The sequence below is a fragment of the Thermothelomyces thermophilus genome, chromosome 3 (genome assembly GCF_000226095.1).
Source record: "Thermothelomyces thermophilus ATCC 42464 chromosome 3, complete sequence".
Classification (NCBI taxonomy): Eukaryota; Fungi; Ascomycota; class Sordariomycetes; order Sordariales; family Chaetomiaceae; genus Thermothelomyces; species Thermothelomyces thermophilus.
The window spans coordinates 388,144-402,646 of record NC_016474.1 but is presented as its reverse complement, the minus strand read 5'-3'; the positions used below and the strand labels follow the sequence as shown (position 1 = coordinate 402,646).

Sequence of the window (14,503 nt, the reverse complement as noted above, 5' to 3'; positions counted from 1 at the left end):
TCGACGCGGGCTGATTGCAAATCGACGGGGCTCGACAACACTGCACTCCGCAAACCTGAATACCACCAGCAGCAGCAGCAACCACAACAACCGCAGCAATGTCGCCATGGCGCCCCGGCACCAGCACACCTTCACCCTGGTGCCCAACCCGCTCGGCATGCAAGGGCTCATGTCCCGACCGACCAATGGACCACAGAGCAAGCCGCCGATGACCTCGAAGCAGGCCCAGAAGCTCTACCGCGAAGCCACACGGGGGCCCCGTCTCTCCAAAGCCGAGCAGCGCCGCATCGAGCGAGAGGAGCAGGAGCGCATCCGCCGCGAGCTCGAGCGCGAGAAACAATTGAACCGAGCCCGCGTCCTGCGCGAGAGGAAGAAGGCCAAAGAGCAGCAGGCGCTCGAGGAGAAGAGACGGAAGGGACTGCCGCTTGTCGACGTGCGTCCTAGTCAGGATACCATCGCTCGCTTTGTCCGGGGCAACGGCGCGGGCAAGAAGCGGAATGCTGCAGGGGAGAGTGTGGACATATCTGCTGTGCAGGCCGAGGCTACCGGAGCTGGGTCGGTTGTCGGGTACCGTTCCAACGAAGAAGAACCGTTCAGGGAAGCCACAGATACAAGTGAGAGCAAGAGGAGGCGTCTGGAACAAGATCCAAAAGGGGAGGAAGGGGAAGATCACGGCCCGCAGAGAGCTCCCGACGCGAAAGGAGTGGAAAGCCCTTCCGCGGTCACGGCTATCGAGAGGGCCGAGAAGAGTAGTTTCACGGCGGAATCAAAGGTGTCGGTTCCAGGTTATCCCGTAATTAATTTAGCGGAGGCGGTTAAGGTCCCAGCGCCTGTTGCGAAAGCCTGTACCGGCGAGGGTGAAAGTCGTTCGGCATCTGCGCAGGCGGAACTGCGAACCGAGTCTCAGTTGGAACAGCGAAGAGCCGGGAATCCAACATCAGCCGCAACATCCTCGGAGAATGCAAGCCCGACGGTGGTTTGCAGACCCATATCAGCCGGGAATGCGGTTCTGACCAAACCCTCGGAGGTTGTCGTGGATGAAGGGCTGGACAAGGGGGTGATGACCAAGCGCCCCGTTGTCCCATCCGTCCGGCAGCAGACGCCCTCTCGGAACCGGAATATCACGATGCATGAGCGGGCAATGGCAACGACGCCCAAACCTCAGCCAAAGCAACTGGCCATGTCGCCAATGCCGGAGAAACCGCCGATCAACAAGCGACCGCAAACTCCGAATCCATTACCTCGCGCAAGCCCTCCGCAGCAGCAGCAACAACAACAACAACAACAACAGCGCCCCTCGTCGAGGCCCCCGCAAGCCCAACCTGTACCGACCCGAAAAGCCTTGCAAGAGATAACCAATTCCTCAAATCGGATGCGGCCAGTTTCCGTGACTGATGGCGCGTCAAAGTTTGCTTCGCCCTACAAGCATACCATAGCTACTCCTCAACGCCAAAGCCCAAACAACGGTCCCGCGTTCAGGCAAACCAAACCCAGCAATTCCTCGGCGGGAACAGTGCAAAAGCCTCAGTTCCTTCCCGCGCGTCTTCGAAATGCCGCCACTCATAACCAGCCGGTTAGCCAGACTTCCGCCGCCAAGGCTCAGTCGAGGAGCCCTCAGGGCAACTTCCTATCAGAACCGCCTACAAGCACCCAGCTCTTTATCACGTCACATTTGGACGAGCTGCTCCCTAGTCCGACCCAGGAAGCAAGAGAGATACAGGGAGACTCGCCACCTGCAGTCTCGAAACCGGCACGGCCTGATACCGAGCGTCCGCCTATCGCCGCGTTCGTGACGGACCGCTCAAGACGCCTTGCACGGCGAGTTACTCACGTCCAAGAGCCAATGGCGCCACCACCGCGTCCCACAACGGTAGTACAACAGGCGCAAATGAAGGCGGTCGCCGGGAAACCAGCCCTGGTACCAGAGCCGAGCGATGCCTTCGAGCTATCCTTTCTTTCTACTCAAGACTTATCCTTTTCGTCTCAGGACTTGCGGGAACTCGATGAGCCCACAAGCAGTACCGGGACGGTCAACCCAAGAAGCAACAATGGGCCGCCTCCATTCAAACAACGAACAACGGTCCCTCAGCAACCTTCGCTCTTGTCCCACTCTCCGTCAGGTATTACGGCCCAACGATCAACGCCCCAGCATCGGCCGAAGCCTCCAGATTCCACGGCTAGACGTCACCCAAGTCCCATTTGCGCAACCAGGCAATTACCTGGCAGTGCCGTGGGCAATGGTTGTTGTTCAACGCCGACTTGTGTTGTCGAGAGGAAGCCTGCACTCGAGTGCAACAAGTATGTACCACCATCGGATAAAACCCGACAACCTCCAGAGGGTCAACCGCGGGGCCCCTCGCCGGAAAAGCCACGTTTCTTTGGTTCTAGCGGGGAAGGGATAGTCGCATTAGCCTTGGACCGAAGCATCAAGACGTACCAGGAAGAGGAAGAAAGGCGCCGCCGCGAGCGTGAAGCGCAGCAGGACGCGGCAAAGGCCGGTTCGGTTGGCATTGGGCGTGGCCTGGACAAGCAGAAGGGGAGCCCGCCACCAAATATGGAGAACCAAATGAGAGAGGATGCGACCAGGCGGGAATACGAACATGCCACCCTTCCACAGCAGAAACCCCCAACCACCAGTAACAACAGCGCACCCTCAAATGTACACAAGGAGGACGCAGCAAGCCTGCCAACCATCATGCACACAGCCTCCCAGGAGACGGAATACGGCGACGTCGAGCTTGACTCGATGGACCTTGAACTCCTATTTGCGACGACAGGATAAGAAAGTACGCGACAGATGATAATGAAGATATGACGGTTTGGAAGACGTCACGACCGACTATGAGCAGGACTGGGCGGTCGTGTACGAGAAAGGGGCAGTTGGTTTGGATCATGTATACGCAGTACCCCAGCCCTAACCCTGATTCGCCAGGATATCATGCGGCCCCTGAATACCCAAACATTGTGTACCCGAACATTCTGGAGACTTGTTGGAGAAACATGCGGTTAAACATGGATGGGATGAGTTCAGAATATGCGAATATCCCTTTTTTTCAGCCCCCCTAGCCCCTCAGTCTTGTGGTCACGGTGTCACCCCGTGTTTCCCGAGGCTGCCCCTCCACACGACGGCGCTGCGCGTTATTCTTGGTTGCCAAGCAGCCGCGATTGGGCAGAAATGAAGACCGGAAGCAGGACACGCATGGCTGCAATGCAGACGGCCGTGGCTTGGGACTCGTGTGGTCCGACAAAACCCCTGCCGGTCTGACATTAGCATGCAGCCTGCAAAACCTCAGGCGGGAAATCCAGGGCGGCGAATGCTGTCACGCCTGTTTGTGGGTCAGCGTCAGCCCCGGATTTCACGTCGGAGGCCTAACGGTTTCTTCATTCCTCAGCATACAGAATACCGTCATATCCAACCTGCGCGCCTGCGACTTTCGCATGCGAGACGTTTCTTAATAGCGTAATTAGGTTGTGATATTCATCTATCTCTTTTTAGGGTAGGGCAGTCTCGCCCTGCAGATTGTTGCAGTTGTCCGCCCTAATACTCCCCACATCCACACACCTCAGCCTGCCTCTTTTCTACCCCTGTTAATCGCAACACGCGCGCTGAGGCACAACACATCTTGAAGCTTTTCTTTTGACTGTCATTCCACGGACACAAACCTCACTCGGCGAAGCAGCTGAATCTTGGGCTGAAATGACCCGCTTCGACCGCCATCACCACGCCTACGACTACGACTACACTGGGGGCAGCGGCGGTCACCACCACAGCGCTGCTTGGGACACGCTCACCTTTGTCGGCGACGGCGACGGCTATGACGAAGATGAGACGGATTATTACTCGGGCGCGGCATTTGGCGGGCGGCCGGCAGCCAGCGTGATCGGCTACGGCGGCGATCTCCCGTTCCGGCCCCGCTCCCGACGACCAAGCATCACAGCCGCTGGCGCTGCTGCCGCCGCCGCCCCCCACGGCCGCAGGACAACCCTGCGGCCCTCCCTCTCGGCCGGCTTGGAGAAGGAATCCCTCAAGCAGCGCCTCCGCCTCGACAAGTCCACTGCCGCCGCCCCCACCCCCTTCTTCGGCGGCAGCGACGAGCATCTCCCGGTCTATCCTCGGCGCGCGCACCATCACCACCACCACCACCACCACCCACGCGCTCGGTCCCTCTCGCTCTCGCGCCTGTCCGGTGGACTGTCGGACTCGTCGCCCGAGGTCGACGACGAGGGGAGTGAAGACGGCGATGTGGATGACGATGACGCTGGCAACCGCTGGGATCGTCCTTTGAGGCGGACCCCCCGACGAGTGCCATCCTTTGGCGCCTCTCGGGTTCGACGTCAGCCGCGGATCCCGGCGCTGGGTGAGTGGCACGGGGAGAGGTTTAGGACGCGACCGCGGTCGGAGGACAGAGTTTTGGACATGGAACTGGAGATGGATGGACTGCGGGACGGTTACGAGAGGGGCTTTCACCTATTCTCGGACGACGGAAGGCACTCACTCCATGAAGACGATCTGAGGCTGAGGTTGGGTGGCGGAGAGAGGCTGCCGAACCCGAGGGTGCCCCGGAGGAGGCGCGAGAGCTTCGAGATGTTGGGGGAAGGGGCTCGCAGGAAGGAGGTCAGTCCCGGGACGAGAAATAGGGCGAACTCGTGAGTCCAAGCGTTCCTGTTATGTCAATAACTGGCGTATCCCTAGGGGAGGATCTAACGCGCCGACGTCGACAAACCAACAGCAGATATCGCGGGCCCAAGCCGCAGTACAACAGGGTGCATGCCCTGATCCTTACTTGGTCGTTTCACGATCTCCGGCTGGAGGACTACACGGCGCAGCCGGAGACCGAGTACGTCTCTCTCGAGCAAGAGACCGCCCGGCTGCGCGCCACCCTCGAGGGGTACGGTTATGCGGTGCACGAGTACCTCATCCCGATGCACCGATCCGTCGAGAGCCTCAAGACCAAGATCAAGCAGTTCTGCGCTCGCTACGCGGCTGACGATACGCTGCTGATCATCTATTACCACGGCCACGGGGCGATGGACGACGACAATGAGTTGGTGTTTAGCAGGTTAGCTCCCACTTCCCCCGCCCCCCCTCCTTTCTTCTATTCTTGTCCCCCTTTTGATCGCCCGGAAATGTTCCCCTTACTCACTGACACTCTTCCCTCACTCCCAGCCACGATCACCCGGAGAACGCCGAGTGGCTCAAAGCCGCCGCGGCCGATCTGTACGCCGCCCTCCTGACCGGCGGCGCCTACGCGACTAAGGGCCGACTCGACAGCCGCCAAAACCTCCTCAAGAAATAGTACGTCCGTCCTTGCTAGCCCGCTATCTACCACCTCTCCATTTTTGTTTTCGCCTCACTCCCCCCTTTTTTTAATGAAAAATAACGAACGTACTGACACAGCTGACTGAACCCAGCGAGCGCCTCCGTCCGATCGCCTCGGTCCCCTGGTCGGCGATCCGCGACCCGATCCTGTCGGCGGCGTGCGACGTGCTCCTGGTGCTCGACTGCTGCGCCGCCGGCGGCGCCAGCCTGCGCCACCTCCACTGGCAGCCCCCGCCGGGCGCCGAGGCCTACACCAAGCACCTCTTCGCCGCCTGCGGCTTCGAGTCGAGCACGAGCGACGACATGACGGCCGCCATGTGCGAGGTTCTCGAGGAGTGGGTGCCCCCTCCGCAGTCGTCTTCGTCCTCGAGGATCCAGTCGAGGGCTGCGTCGGTGGATAGCCGTGTGGATGACGACGAAGATGATGATGTAGGGGTAGGAGGAGGGGGAGGAGGTGGAGCAGGAGGTGGTGGTGGAGCAGGGGGAGGAGCGGGAGGAAAAAATAGTGGCAATGGTGGACGAGGGAGAGGAGGAGGAGGAGGAGGAGAAGGAGTGGTAGGTGGAGGGGCCGGCCGGCCGGTGGGAGCGGGCCAGTTCTTGACGACGAAGCGGCTGCATCAGTTGATGGAGGACAAGCTGCAGAAGCGGTCGGTCGGGTCGCAGCCCATCTTCAAGCAGCTGCTACCCCAGGATCCGGAGCAATACATCACGCTGCCGAAGCTGCGGAGGAGAGAAGCAAGCACGGAGGACGTTAAGCTTGCGGAGCGCAGGTCGAGGGGCAGGAGGGGATATATCATCCCGTAATGTGGAAACGGGCTTAGGCTGTGTAGCTATGAGCTGAATCAAGAAGCCATAGATGGCCCTGCACTAGGCGAGCTTCACCGAACCTTCAGGTCTGGAGAATCGGGCGGCATGGAATATCCGTGCTAGGAAGGTGTTCATCCTGTGTTGATGCAGCTTTAAATGGAGCAGCCCACCTCCCATCAATCGAACAAGTGAGATTGTGGCGGCCTGCGTTTGCTCTACTCGGGCAATGGGGCACATTGTCTACTGGTGCTGGTCATCTCAACTCTCAACGACCTTGCCCATCATTAATGGCTTGATCACTTATCCAGTATCAGGTAACAACGGATTTGCCGACGATAAAGCGAGACGGAAAAGATGGCCGGGCAACTGCAGAAATGTCAGCGACGGAGACGCCGGATTCGAATGCGACGAGACGGAAAAAAAAATGAGTCAACGGAGAGAGCAACCAGCCTTCGAACGAGGGTAGGCGAGCGACCCCACAACGCTCGAGGGAAGGTGAATATTCAGATGATGTAACATGTAATGTTTGGAGACGACCACAAAGGTCCCTGTTCAACCGAAGATACCAACCACCACATGCTTGTTTGTGCAGAGAAAGCCCTTTAGAATGCGCTGTCCGGGTCTTTAATTGATCTGCCGTCACTTCTCTTGAGCCAAGGCAGCCCACACCGCACTACCATACGAGGTCTCGTATATGTCGGGCCTCTAAGTAAGCCCTGGTTACCTCGAGTGGTGGGAGAGAAGAACAGGTGGGAGAAATGAGATGAGAAAGGCCGACTCCGACCTTGTAATTGAAAGGGATCGAGCCAGCCGTACAAAGCGTTGAATAATGAAACACATATCCTTAAAAACGCCTCTATGCTCCCCTCCATCCACGCTTAGGCATTCCACCGTTGCCATTATGTGACCCAGTGACCCCAAGCCAAGTGACCCAACGCCCGATCATGCCATGATAGATATCCTCCCATAACGCATGTTCGACGCGACCTATATGCGCGTCTCAAGAGTCGAAGATCAGACGATGACCACCGAACGAGCAAGAAGTGCCAAATCCAGATGTTGAAAGAGTTCACCACGACTGCCATATCTGGACTCTCGGGACGATACCGAAAGAAACGCCCCCGCTAAAAGACTACCCACAGCCCGTGTGCTTCCCGGTGGAAACTAAGCCGAGAGCAGAGAAAAGCTCGTTTAAACGAACAGGCCGACCCAGTTCGACTTGTTGTTGGCCTCGGAGGTGCAGCCCTCAACGGCGCAGAGGTTTTTCCGGGTATTCTCGGGATCCCGCCGGAAACGTACCGATGAGTTCTTGGATCCCACCCGCCGGTTCTCATAGCAGTCCTTGCAGTAGACCTTTGCAAAAGGAGCAAGTTAGTCCAAGGGTACAATGAAGAGAGGCGACCAGGCGCATTGCAACAGTGAGCTTACATGACCGCAATCCTTGAGCGCCCAGAAGTGGTGTTCTTCTTGATCCTTCCTGGTCCGAGGTTTCTTGGCGGGCCGCACGCCACTCTCATTCCCGGCATCCGGGTCGTACTTTAGTTCTTGCTCGCAACTGGGGCAAATAACCACATCATCGGGGTTGCCCGTGTCACGAGTGAAGCCTTCGCGCGCGGGGGGAGGCGGCACATGGTCGGGTTTGGGAGTGCTACCCGGATGACTCCCGTTGACGCGGTAGTCGAGGTTGGGGATATTGGCCCCCAGCGGATTGTCCATGTTGAGGCCTCGGCCGCCGATGAACTGCACCTCGACCTCGGGCTGACGACCGAAGCCAAAACGGTGAATGATGTCGAGGTTCCTGATAATCCCGGCAAACCTAGCGCCGAACCCTCCGGGGTTATCCAGATCGCTGGCCTGGGCGCGGGCCGAATGACGGTGCCGATGTTGATGGTTGTGGTGGTGACGATGGTGAGGAGAATTGTCGGGATTATTGCGGCGAGGAAGCTGTTGCGGCAGCGGGGGTGGGGCGGGGGAGTCGTCTAAGGTGAGGTCGATTACATTTGTCTGGTTTCCGAGAATGCTGCTGTCGGTGCGCGCGAGAGAAGGGGTGCGCTGGTTGAGGGACGCGTGCCGGCGCGGGTTCCTTCCAGCGGCGGGCGCGTTTGACGCACGCGCTCCTCTCGGTGGAACAACAGCTCTGGGCAGTTCAGGTGAATCCGGCTCCCCAGTTAAATCGATGACTTCGGGCTGCCGCCGGGGAGGGCTCCGACTGCGACGTAGAGACGCTCGTGATGGCTGCACCTCCACCTCAACCAGTTCATCGCGCAAGCCGCTGTGTCGGTTGTCGTTCATCCTAGCCCGCTCTCGACTTGGGCCCTGCGGCGTTCGGTGAGAACTTTGGCGATGATTCTGGCGATGGCTCTCCCGTGAAGGCCCCGCTGTTGCTCCTCCCAACGAGCCGCGAGAGGTCCTTTCCTGACCACCAAAGAGATGAGAGTGCAGCTCGGAGGCCAAACCGAGGGCGCGTGCGTGGTTACGTCTGACGTTCGAAATGAGCTCCTCCAGTGGCGGAAGGATATTGGGGCCTCGGTCGACAAAAAGCGAATCGCCCTCGGCGTCTCGGCGAGCATGAATTTCTGCAAGTAGTCCTGCGAACCGGTGGCCTGCGCTAGGGCTTGCAGAAGGTCGCTCGTTGGAGGTCTCTCGCTCCGAGTCTCCGCCAAAACCCCAATCGTGCGCACTTTCGGCCCAAAGCTCGTCTAGTACCGCCTCGCCGTCTAGTACTAAATCATACGGATCATCGTTCTCGAGATCAAACGATGAGTGTTCGTCGTCGGTGTCGTCCTCGTCCTCGTCCTCGTCCTGAACCTCAAAATCATCGTCTTCCTGGCTGTCGTGATCCGCCTCGTCTCCTACTCCTCCGATCTCATCCAGCTCCGGGTCAGAGTATTCCACCTCGTCATCGTCACTGTCCACCGGGGATGACTCGGCAGGCGAACTCGAACGGTCGCTCGCGGTCTGCGGTTGATCATCGTCGAAATCTTCGGTGTCAAACGCATCTGAAGGCAAGCCTTCGAGGTCGATGGGGTCGTGCCGATCCATTTGGGCCCTCCTTCGTGCTGCGAGGTTCGCTCAATTCTGTGCACTTTGAAGGCGCATTCCACAGCCCGCGTCAAAGGATATTTTGGGAAAAAGACGTTGCGGTGCCGTCCCGACGGTCGAGAGTGACGAACAGGAGGCAACAGACAGCCCTTGGGCCTGAGTGGTTGACGACGATGTTTTGGGAAAGGAATCGGTCGTCTTCGGGGATCCCTGTGCGGGTTCGAGGAGAAAGAGGTGCGGCTGTCCGAAAGAGCGCGGGGCAAGAGTTATTATGACGACCGAAGCACCCGGAGAAAAGGAATGAAGAGTGGCTAAAAAGGTAGCAAATGCAGGGGTTTCGGGTGCCTTATGCCGCGTCGAAAGAGCAGCCTTTCCGACTCCGCGGCGAGTGAGATGAAGTTGGGGCCGTGGCCTCGGGCGTTTGGTGGTGTGCGGTATTCGCCGCTTTCGCCCTGGCGAGACGCCGTGCACGGCACAATAAACGTTAGCAAAGACCACTCATGTGCCTTGATCAGGACCCACTTTTCACGGAAAGCATGCGTCGGCGGCTTGTCAGAATATTGCGGATCCCTCCAAGAGTAACAGTGGAAGGTTCGCCACCTGCACACGGCTGTCGCTGCCTGCTACGCGTTGCTCAAAACAAACCAAGCGAGCCAGGCCAGTACTGGTCTCTGCCTACTGCGTAAGAACAGCATAACAATAATGTTCCCCTGAACAGACTACACATAGCAACGGAAAGCGGCAGATCCGCACAACACCCTGAATTGGAATAATCGTCTTCTTCCAGCGCAGGTATCGAACACGTTTTCAGGCGCCCAGCACAACAGAACTCTTACAAAACAAAATACAAAGCCATCCGGATCCATCCCAACAACCATTGTGGCGTCCAATCGCCCACAATTATTCCTTGGCTCCTAGGACCGACACGACTCCCTCCTTGCTCACCGTGACGAGAGTCTTGGCTTCTGCACCCCAACGCAGGGCAGTCGCAGGGGTACTGGTCCGGAGCGGTTCGGACCACGACTTGGAGCTCTTGATGTACATCTGCACCGTGACACCAGTCGACCCAGCCGTGGCCAGGTACTGGCCCGTGTAATCCCATGCCAGCGCCTGGGCATCGCCCGTTTGTAGCTCCTTGACCTGAGCCGCGGCACCCGACTTGCGCAGGTCGAAAATGGTGGTCGTTGACTGGCCCTTGCCAGCCGCGGCGAACCAGAAGCCGTTCTCGGAGAAGACGAGCGTCTGCACCGGCGTCCCCAAGGGGAAGGTTTCTGCCTGCTCCCCGGTATCCGTCCTGAACACCTTGACGTCCCCTGTCTGTGTGCCGGCGCCAAAGAGGTTGCCGTCCGGGTGGAACGCGCAGGTGGTGAGGCCTGGAAGAACAAGTCAGCCGCAGATCAGGACAAGAAGGGCCGAGAGGTAGGGGAGGGAAGGGGTCGATATGAGTGGAAAAAGGAAACATACTGGCATCGGTGTAGCCCCGTGCGACCTTCTGCAGCGTATCCAAATCGTAAAAGATGAAGCTCTTATCCACGCCGACGGATGCGAGGAGGCGTCCGCCCGGATGTACTGAGAGACCTGTCACGGCACCCGCATGCGCTTGGAAGGAGGCAGTCTCGCTGCCGTTGTCGAACACCTTCACGGACCCCTTGGACGTCGCCACTATGACCTTGCTGCCGGTCCAAACTGTGGCCGTGACCGGCTCGCCGATATCGATCGTCCTCTCTACCTTGTTGGCCTGAATCGAATAGATGTCGAGCTTGCCGTCCAGACCGCCAATCGCCGCGTAGTCGGACTCGATGCCGAGGCACGAGGCTTGGGAAACGGCCAGGTCGGCGTACGCTACCTGCTGGAGAGCAGCAACTTCATCGGAGCTAGCCCAGCCCTGGGGAATGGGGCGCTTCTTGCGGCCCTTCATTAATCTGCGGAGAGTCAGCGTGGGTCCGCACGGCTTGCGGGAAATTTCAAAGCCACGTACTGTTGTTGCAACTCTTGGACGTGCTCCACCAGGTTCTGGGGGAGGCTCTCGCTGTCGACTGCCATGGCATCGCCGTTCGCCGCGCCAGCCGATGCCGGCGTAACGGTGAGCTTGGCGAGGGCCTCGCGTGCCTCATCTCGCTCCTTGGTCAAGCGGGCAATGACACGCACGGCAGCGTCGTGCTGGTAGAGCGCTGTTGCCAATTCCTCCCTCGTCCGCGCCAGCTGTTCCCTTGTATTGTATGTCTCGAGCACCAGCGCGTCCCACTCGTCCTGGAAAGCCTTGAGGAGCGACGGCAGGGAGGTGAAGTTTGGAGGCCGCGGCCGAACCACCCGGCTCGTCTTGACATCAAGCAGATCTTCGGGGTCGAGTTCTTCGTTGGTGCCGGGTTCCTTCCCGTTCTCTTCGATGTACTTGAGGATCAGGCGCTTCTCGAACACGGTGCCTGAGAATATTTGTTAGACAGGGCAATACCGCCTTGTCGGGAGCGACAGCGAGGCAACACGAACCTGTCTTCCTCGACACCACGGGCTCCTCGGGAACCTCGCCTGAAACTGCACCAATTGTCAGCTTTCCCACTCTGGAAACGCCATCCGAGATGTCAACGTACGTGCGCACAGCATCTTGATGTTTTGCGCGTGTTCCTCGAAGCTGATCGGGTCTGCTTGTCCTGGGCCTGGATGCGACTTGCAAGTTACCCAACTTTTTGGCAACTGGCGACTACCTAGCCTGTCGCGCTGCAGCACGGGCACGAGCCAAGCAGTAATTACCAGCAAGGCTCCACTTGGAAAGTGCAGTGGCCAACCAAGCCTCCCTGCTTCCGCGTTCCCATTGTTTCTTCACCTGCAACTGGCCGAGCTTCGTGGTTCCTGCGTGTAACATTCAGTCAGGTAATTTACTCAGCAAGGAGAACTCATCGCGGTTCTCAATGGCCACGAAGGACGAGGATCGCGGAAGCGCAGCGTATTAAAAAGAATCCACGAGGTATCGAATCTTTCCAACCAGCTGATCTAATTTTCGACAATATCAAGTTCTATGAGCGCTTGCGACGGTGTGCTTTTGCATTCTATCCACGACAACACCTTTCAAATCGGTGTTTGACTCCACCGATGAGTCTCTTGCTCAGACCGCAATGCTTCCGCTCATCACCACGACTGCCGTCCCTCCCAGGAACAGCTCCTTGATCTTGACCTCCCCCGACTCCTTGTCCTTGAGCGCGACCGTATCCACAACAATGTCGCTGCGCCTCCCCATCTCGACGCCCTGCGTGATCTCAAAGCGCGCCCCTCTCACGGCCTCGTTCCTGACCGCCAGATAGCTCGCCAGCGCGCACGCCGCGCTGCCGGTAGCAGGGTCCTCGAAGCCCAGCTCCACCATCCTGGTCTGGATCTTCCACGAGCGGCTGCCGTCGTCCGCGAGGGCTCCCTCGTCTGCCTCCTGTCCGCGCGGGACGTAGTAGTACCGCGACACGAAACTGTCGTGCCACTCGCCTTGGTCCAGCAGCTCGGGCACCTTGCCAAAGTCGATCCGGCGGGCCGGCGTGACGCGGGCCAGGTGCTCGAGGCTCGGCAGCCGGACGAGCACAAAGGTCATGCCGCGGACGATGCTCACGACCGGGGCGGCCAGCTCGGCGGCGCGGATGTCGGCGTCCGCCGACAGGCCTTGCCGGATGGCGTCGGCCGCGGCGCTGGCGAGGGGCCCGGACGGCGACTCGAGGATCCCGCCGAGCGTCTGCTGGTGGATGTGCACCGCGTGCGGGATCGCCGCCCTCACTCTGCCCTGGCCCCGGCCCTGGTCCTGGTCCTGGAGTGACTCAATGCGGATGGGTCCGGCCTTGGTCTGCAGCGTGTCGACGTGGCTCCAGCCGAGGTGCTTCAGGACCAGGTAGGCCGAACCGATGGTCGGGTGGCCGGCGAACGGCAGCTCATCCTCGGTGGTGAAGATGTCGATCTCGCGGGTCGTGACGCTCCTGTTGGGTTCGTTGTCGAGCGTGTGCAGGAAGACCGTCTCGGAGAGGTTGAACTCGCGCGCGATGCGCTGCTTGGTCGACTGATCGATGCGGTCGCGGAGAGCGGCCGGGACGAAAACCACGGCGAGCGGGTTGCCCACGAAGCGGGTGTCCGTGAAGACGTCGACGGTGACGAAGTCGAGCTTCGGAGCGTCGTGGCCGGCCATGATTGCGCCGAGTGTTGCGGCTTAAGGGGGTGCAGTTTTTGGGACTACCTGCTGTGATTCGCCCGGTGGACAGGGGAATCCGGCGATGACAGGCAGATTTTGCGTGGATGGATGACGGTGCTTGATCAATTTGAACTTGACATCACATCTTCTGAGTCACAGAACACCCCGCTCGGGGAAGTGGGGTTGCCCTCGTCAACGAAAGGGCGTTGCCAACCATGCAGAGTCATCGCGAACTGGCAATTCTTCTCCCGATCTGTGAAGTTGGGCCGTCGCAAGATGCATGTACTGTACATCCAGACATATCCACGAACGTCCAGTTCTCTACATAAGGTACCATCTCCTGAGTCTCAAAAACCCCCTTTTTCGGTTCTGGTATCCTCTGCTCCACTCACCCCGTTCTTTCTTTCATCCGTTCTATCATTCTTTTTGTTTCGTTTTGCTCTTTCTCTTTGCTTTTCCCTCTCTTCTCTGTATCCCTTCCCCCTCTTCATCCTCTTCCCTCACTCCACCTACACCAGCTCACACGTGCCGGCCACACACTCCAACTCAACCAACTTTTGCTTGACAAAAACAGGGGCGTTCTCGCTCTTCAGTACCCAATTGCACACGCCACTCGCGCCGCACGCGCCGGCCATGTTGTCGCCCACCTTGAACGCGGCCTCGCTCTCAAACTTGACGTTCACCACCCCTCCGGTCTGGAGCACGACAGCCTCCTCCAGGGTCACGCGCAGGCCAAAGTCGGTCGTGATCCCGCTCTGGTCGCCGTCGATCCCGTCCAACACCACAGATGTCCAGTTGCCCTGTCGGGTGTCCATCTCGTGTTCACCCAGCCGCCGCCGAGAAGCCACGAAGGCTAGTGTATTCGAAAAAAGAGAGCCCATTGTTCTGTGATTGGGGATGAGCTTGTGTAGGTTGTCCATGACAAGAAGCAGCGGCATTTTCGGTTGTTCTCGTACATACAATAATTAAAGACAAAGAGTTCACATCAACATTGCTTTGCTAATAAGACCTTAGTCAACCACAACAAAACTCAACCCGTGGTCAGGGTAGTTCCCTTCAATGAGGCATAGTATAAAAACATGAGATCAAGGCTCCTTTTTTGCTGCCGTGGTCATGTCGACCGGCACAACTCTGTTGTTTGCCTCTAATTAGGTACGGCAACAGGTTTAATTATAGAG

The 14,503-nt window shown here is 58.7% G+C and overlaps 5 protein-coding genes across 5 annotated transcripts; 2 read left to right on the top strand and 3 right to left on the bottom strand.

Moving 5' to 3' along the window:
• Window positions 1-106: 106 nt before the first annotated feature.
• On the top strand, window positions 107-2,782 carry MYCTH_94453 (uncharacterized protein; the record flags this gene model as incomplete). The annotated part of the gene is made up of 1 exon (XM_003662473.1): window positions 107-2,782. One exon carries the CDS (start codon window positions 107-109, stop codon window positions 2,780-2,782), a length of 2,676 nt encoding a protein of 891 aa, XP_003662521.1.
• A 1,617-nt stretch (window positions 2,783-4,399) lies between these two features.
• Window positions 4,400-6,239, top strand: MYCTH_2303215 (uncharacterized protein). The gene is made up of 3 exons (XM_003662472.1): window positions 4,400-5,060; window positions 5,168-5,296; window positions 5,413-6,239. Exons 1-3 carry the CDS (start codon window positions 4,669-4,671, stop codon window positions 6,122-6,124), a joined length of 1,233 nt encoding a protein of 410 aa, XP_003662520.1. The 5' UTR covers window positions 4,400-4,668; the 3' UTR covers window positions 6,125-6,239.
• A 919-nt stretch (window positions 6,240-7,158) lies between these two features.
• Window positions 7,159-9,324, bottom strand: MYCTH_2303213 (uncharacterized protein). The gene is made up of 2 exons (XM_003662471.1): window positions 7,556-9,324; window positions 7,159-7,480 (listed from the first exon to the last, which is right to left on the bottom strand). Exons 1-2 carry the CDS (start codon window positions 9,167-9,169, stop codon window positions 7,319-7,321), a joined length of 1,776 nt encoding a protein of 591 aa, XP_003662519.1. The 5' UTR covers window positions 9,170-9,324; the 3' UTR covers window positions 7,159-7,318.
• Window positions 9,325-9,801: 477 nt separating this feature from the next.
• MYCTH_107891 (uncharacterized protein) lies at window positions 9,802-13,393 on the bottom strand. Its single transcript, XM_003662470.1, has 6 exons — window positions 12,276-13,393; window positions 11,758-11,884; window positions 11,657-11,701; window positions 11,148-11,592; window positions 10,634-11,091; window positions 9,802-10,542 (listed from the first exon to the last, which is right to left on the bottom strand). The coding sequence occupies exons 1-6, from the start codon at window positions 13,320-13,322 to the stop codon at window positions 10,070-10,072; spliced, it is 2,595 nt and encodes an 864-aa protein (XP_003662518.1). The 5' UTR covers window positions 13,323-13,393; the 3' UTR covers window positions 9,802-10,069.
• Window positions 13,394-13,578: 185 nt separating this feature from the next.
• MYCTH_2303206 (uncharacterized protein) lies at window positions 13,579-14,480 on the bottom strand. The gene is made up of 2 exons (XM_003662469.1): window positions 14,340-14,480; window positions 13,579-14,232 (listed from the first exon to the last, which is right to left on the bottom strand). The coding sequence occupies exon 2, from the start codon at window positions 14,138-14,140 to the stop codon at window positions 13,835-13,837; it is 306 nt and encodes a 101-aa protein (XP_003662517.1). The 5' UTR covers window positions 14,141-14,232; window positions 14,340-14,480; the 3' UTR covers window positions 13,579-13,834.
• Window positions 14,481-14,503: the final 23 nt, after the last annotated feature.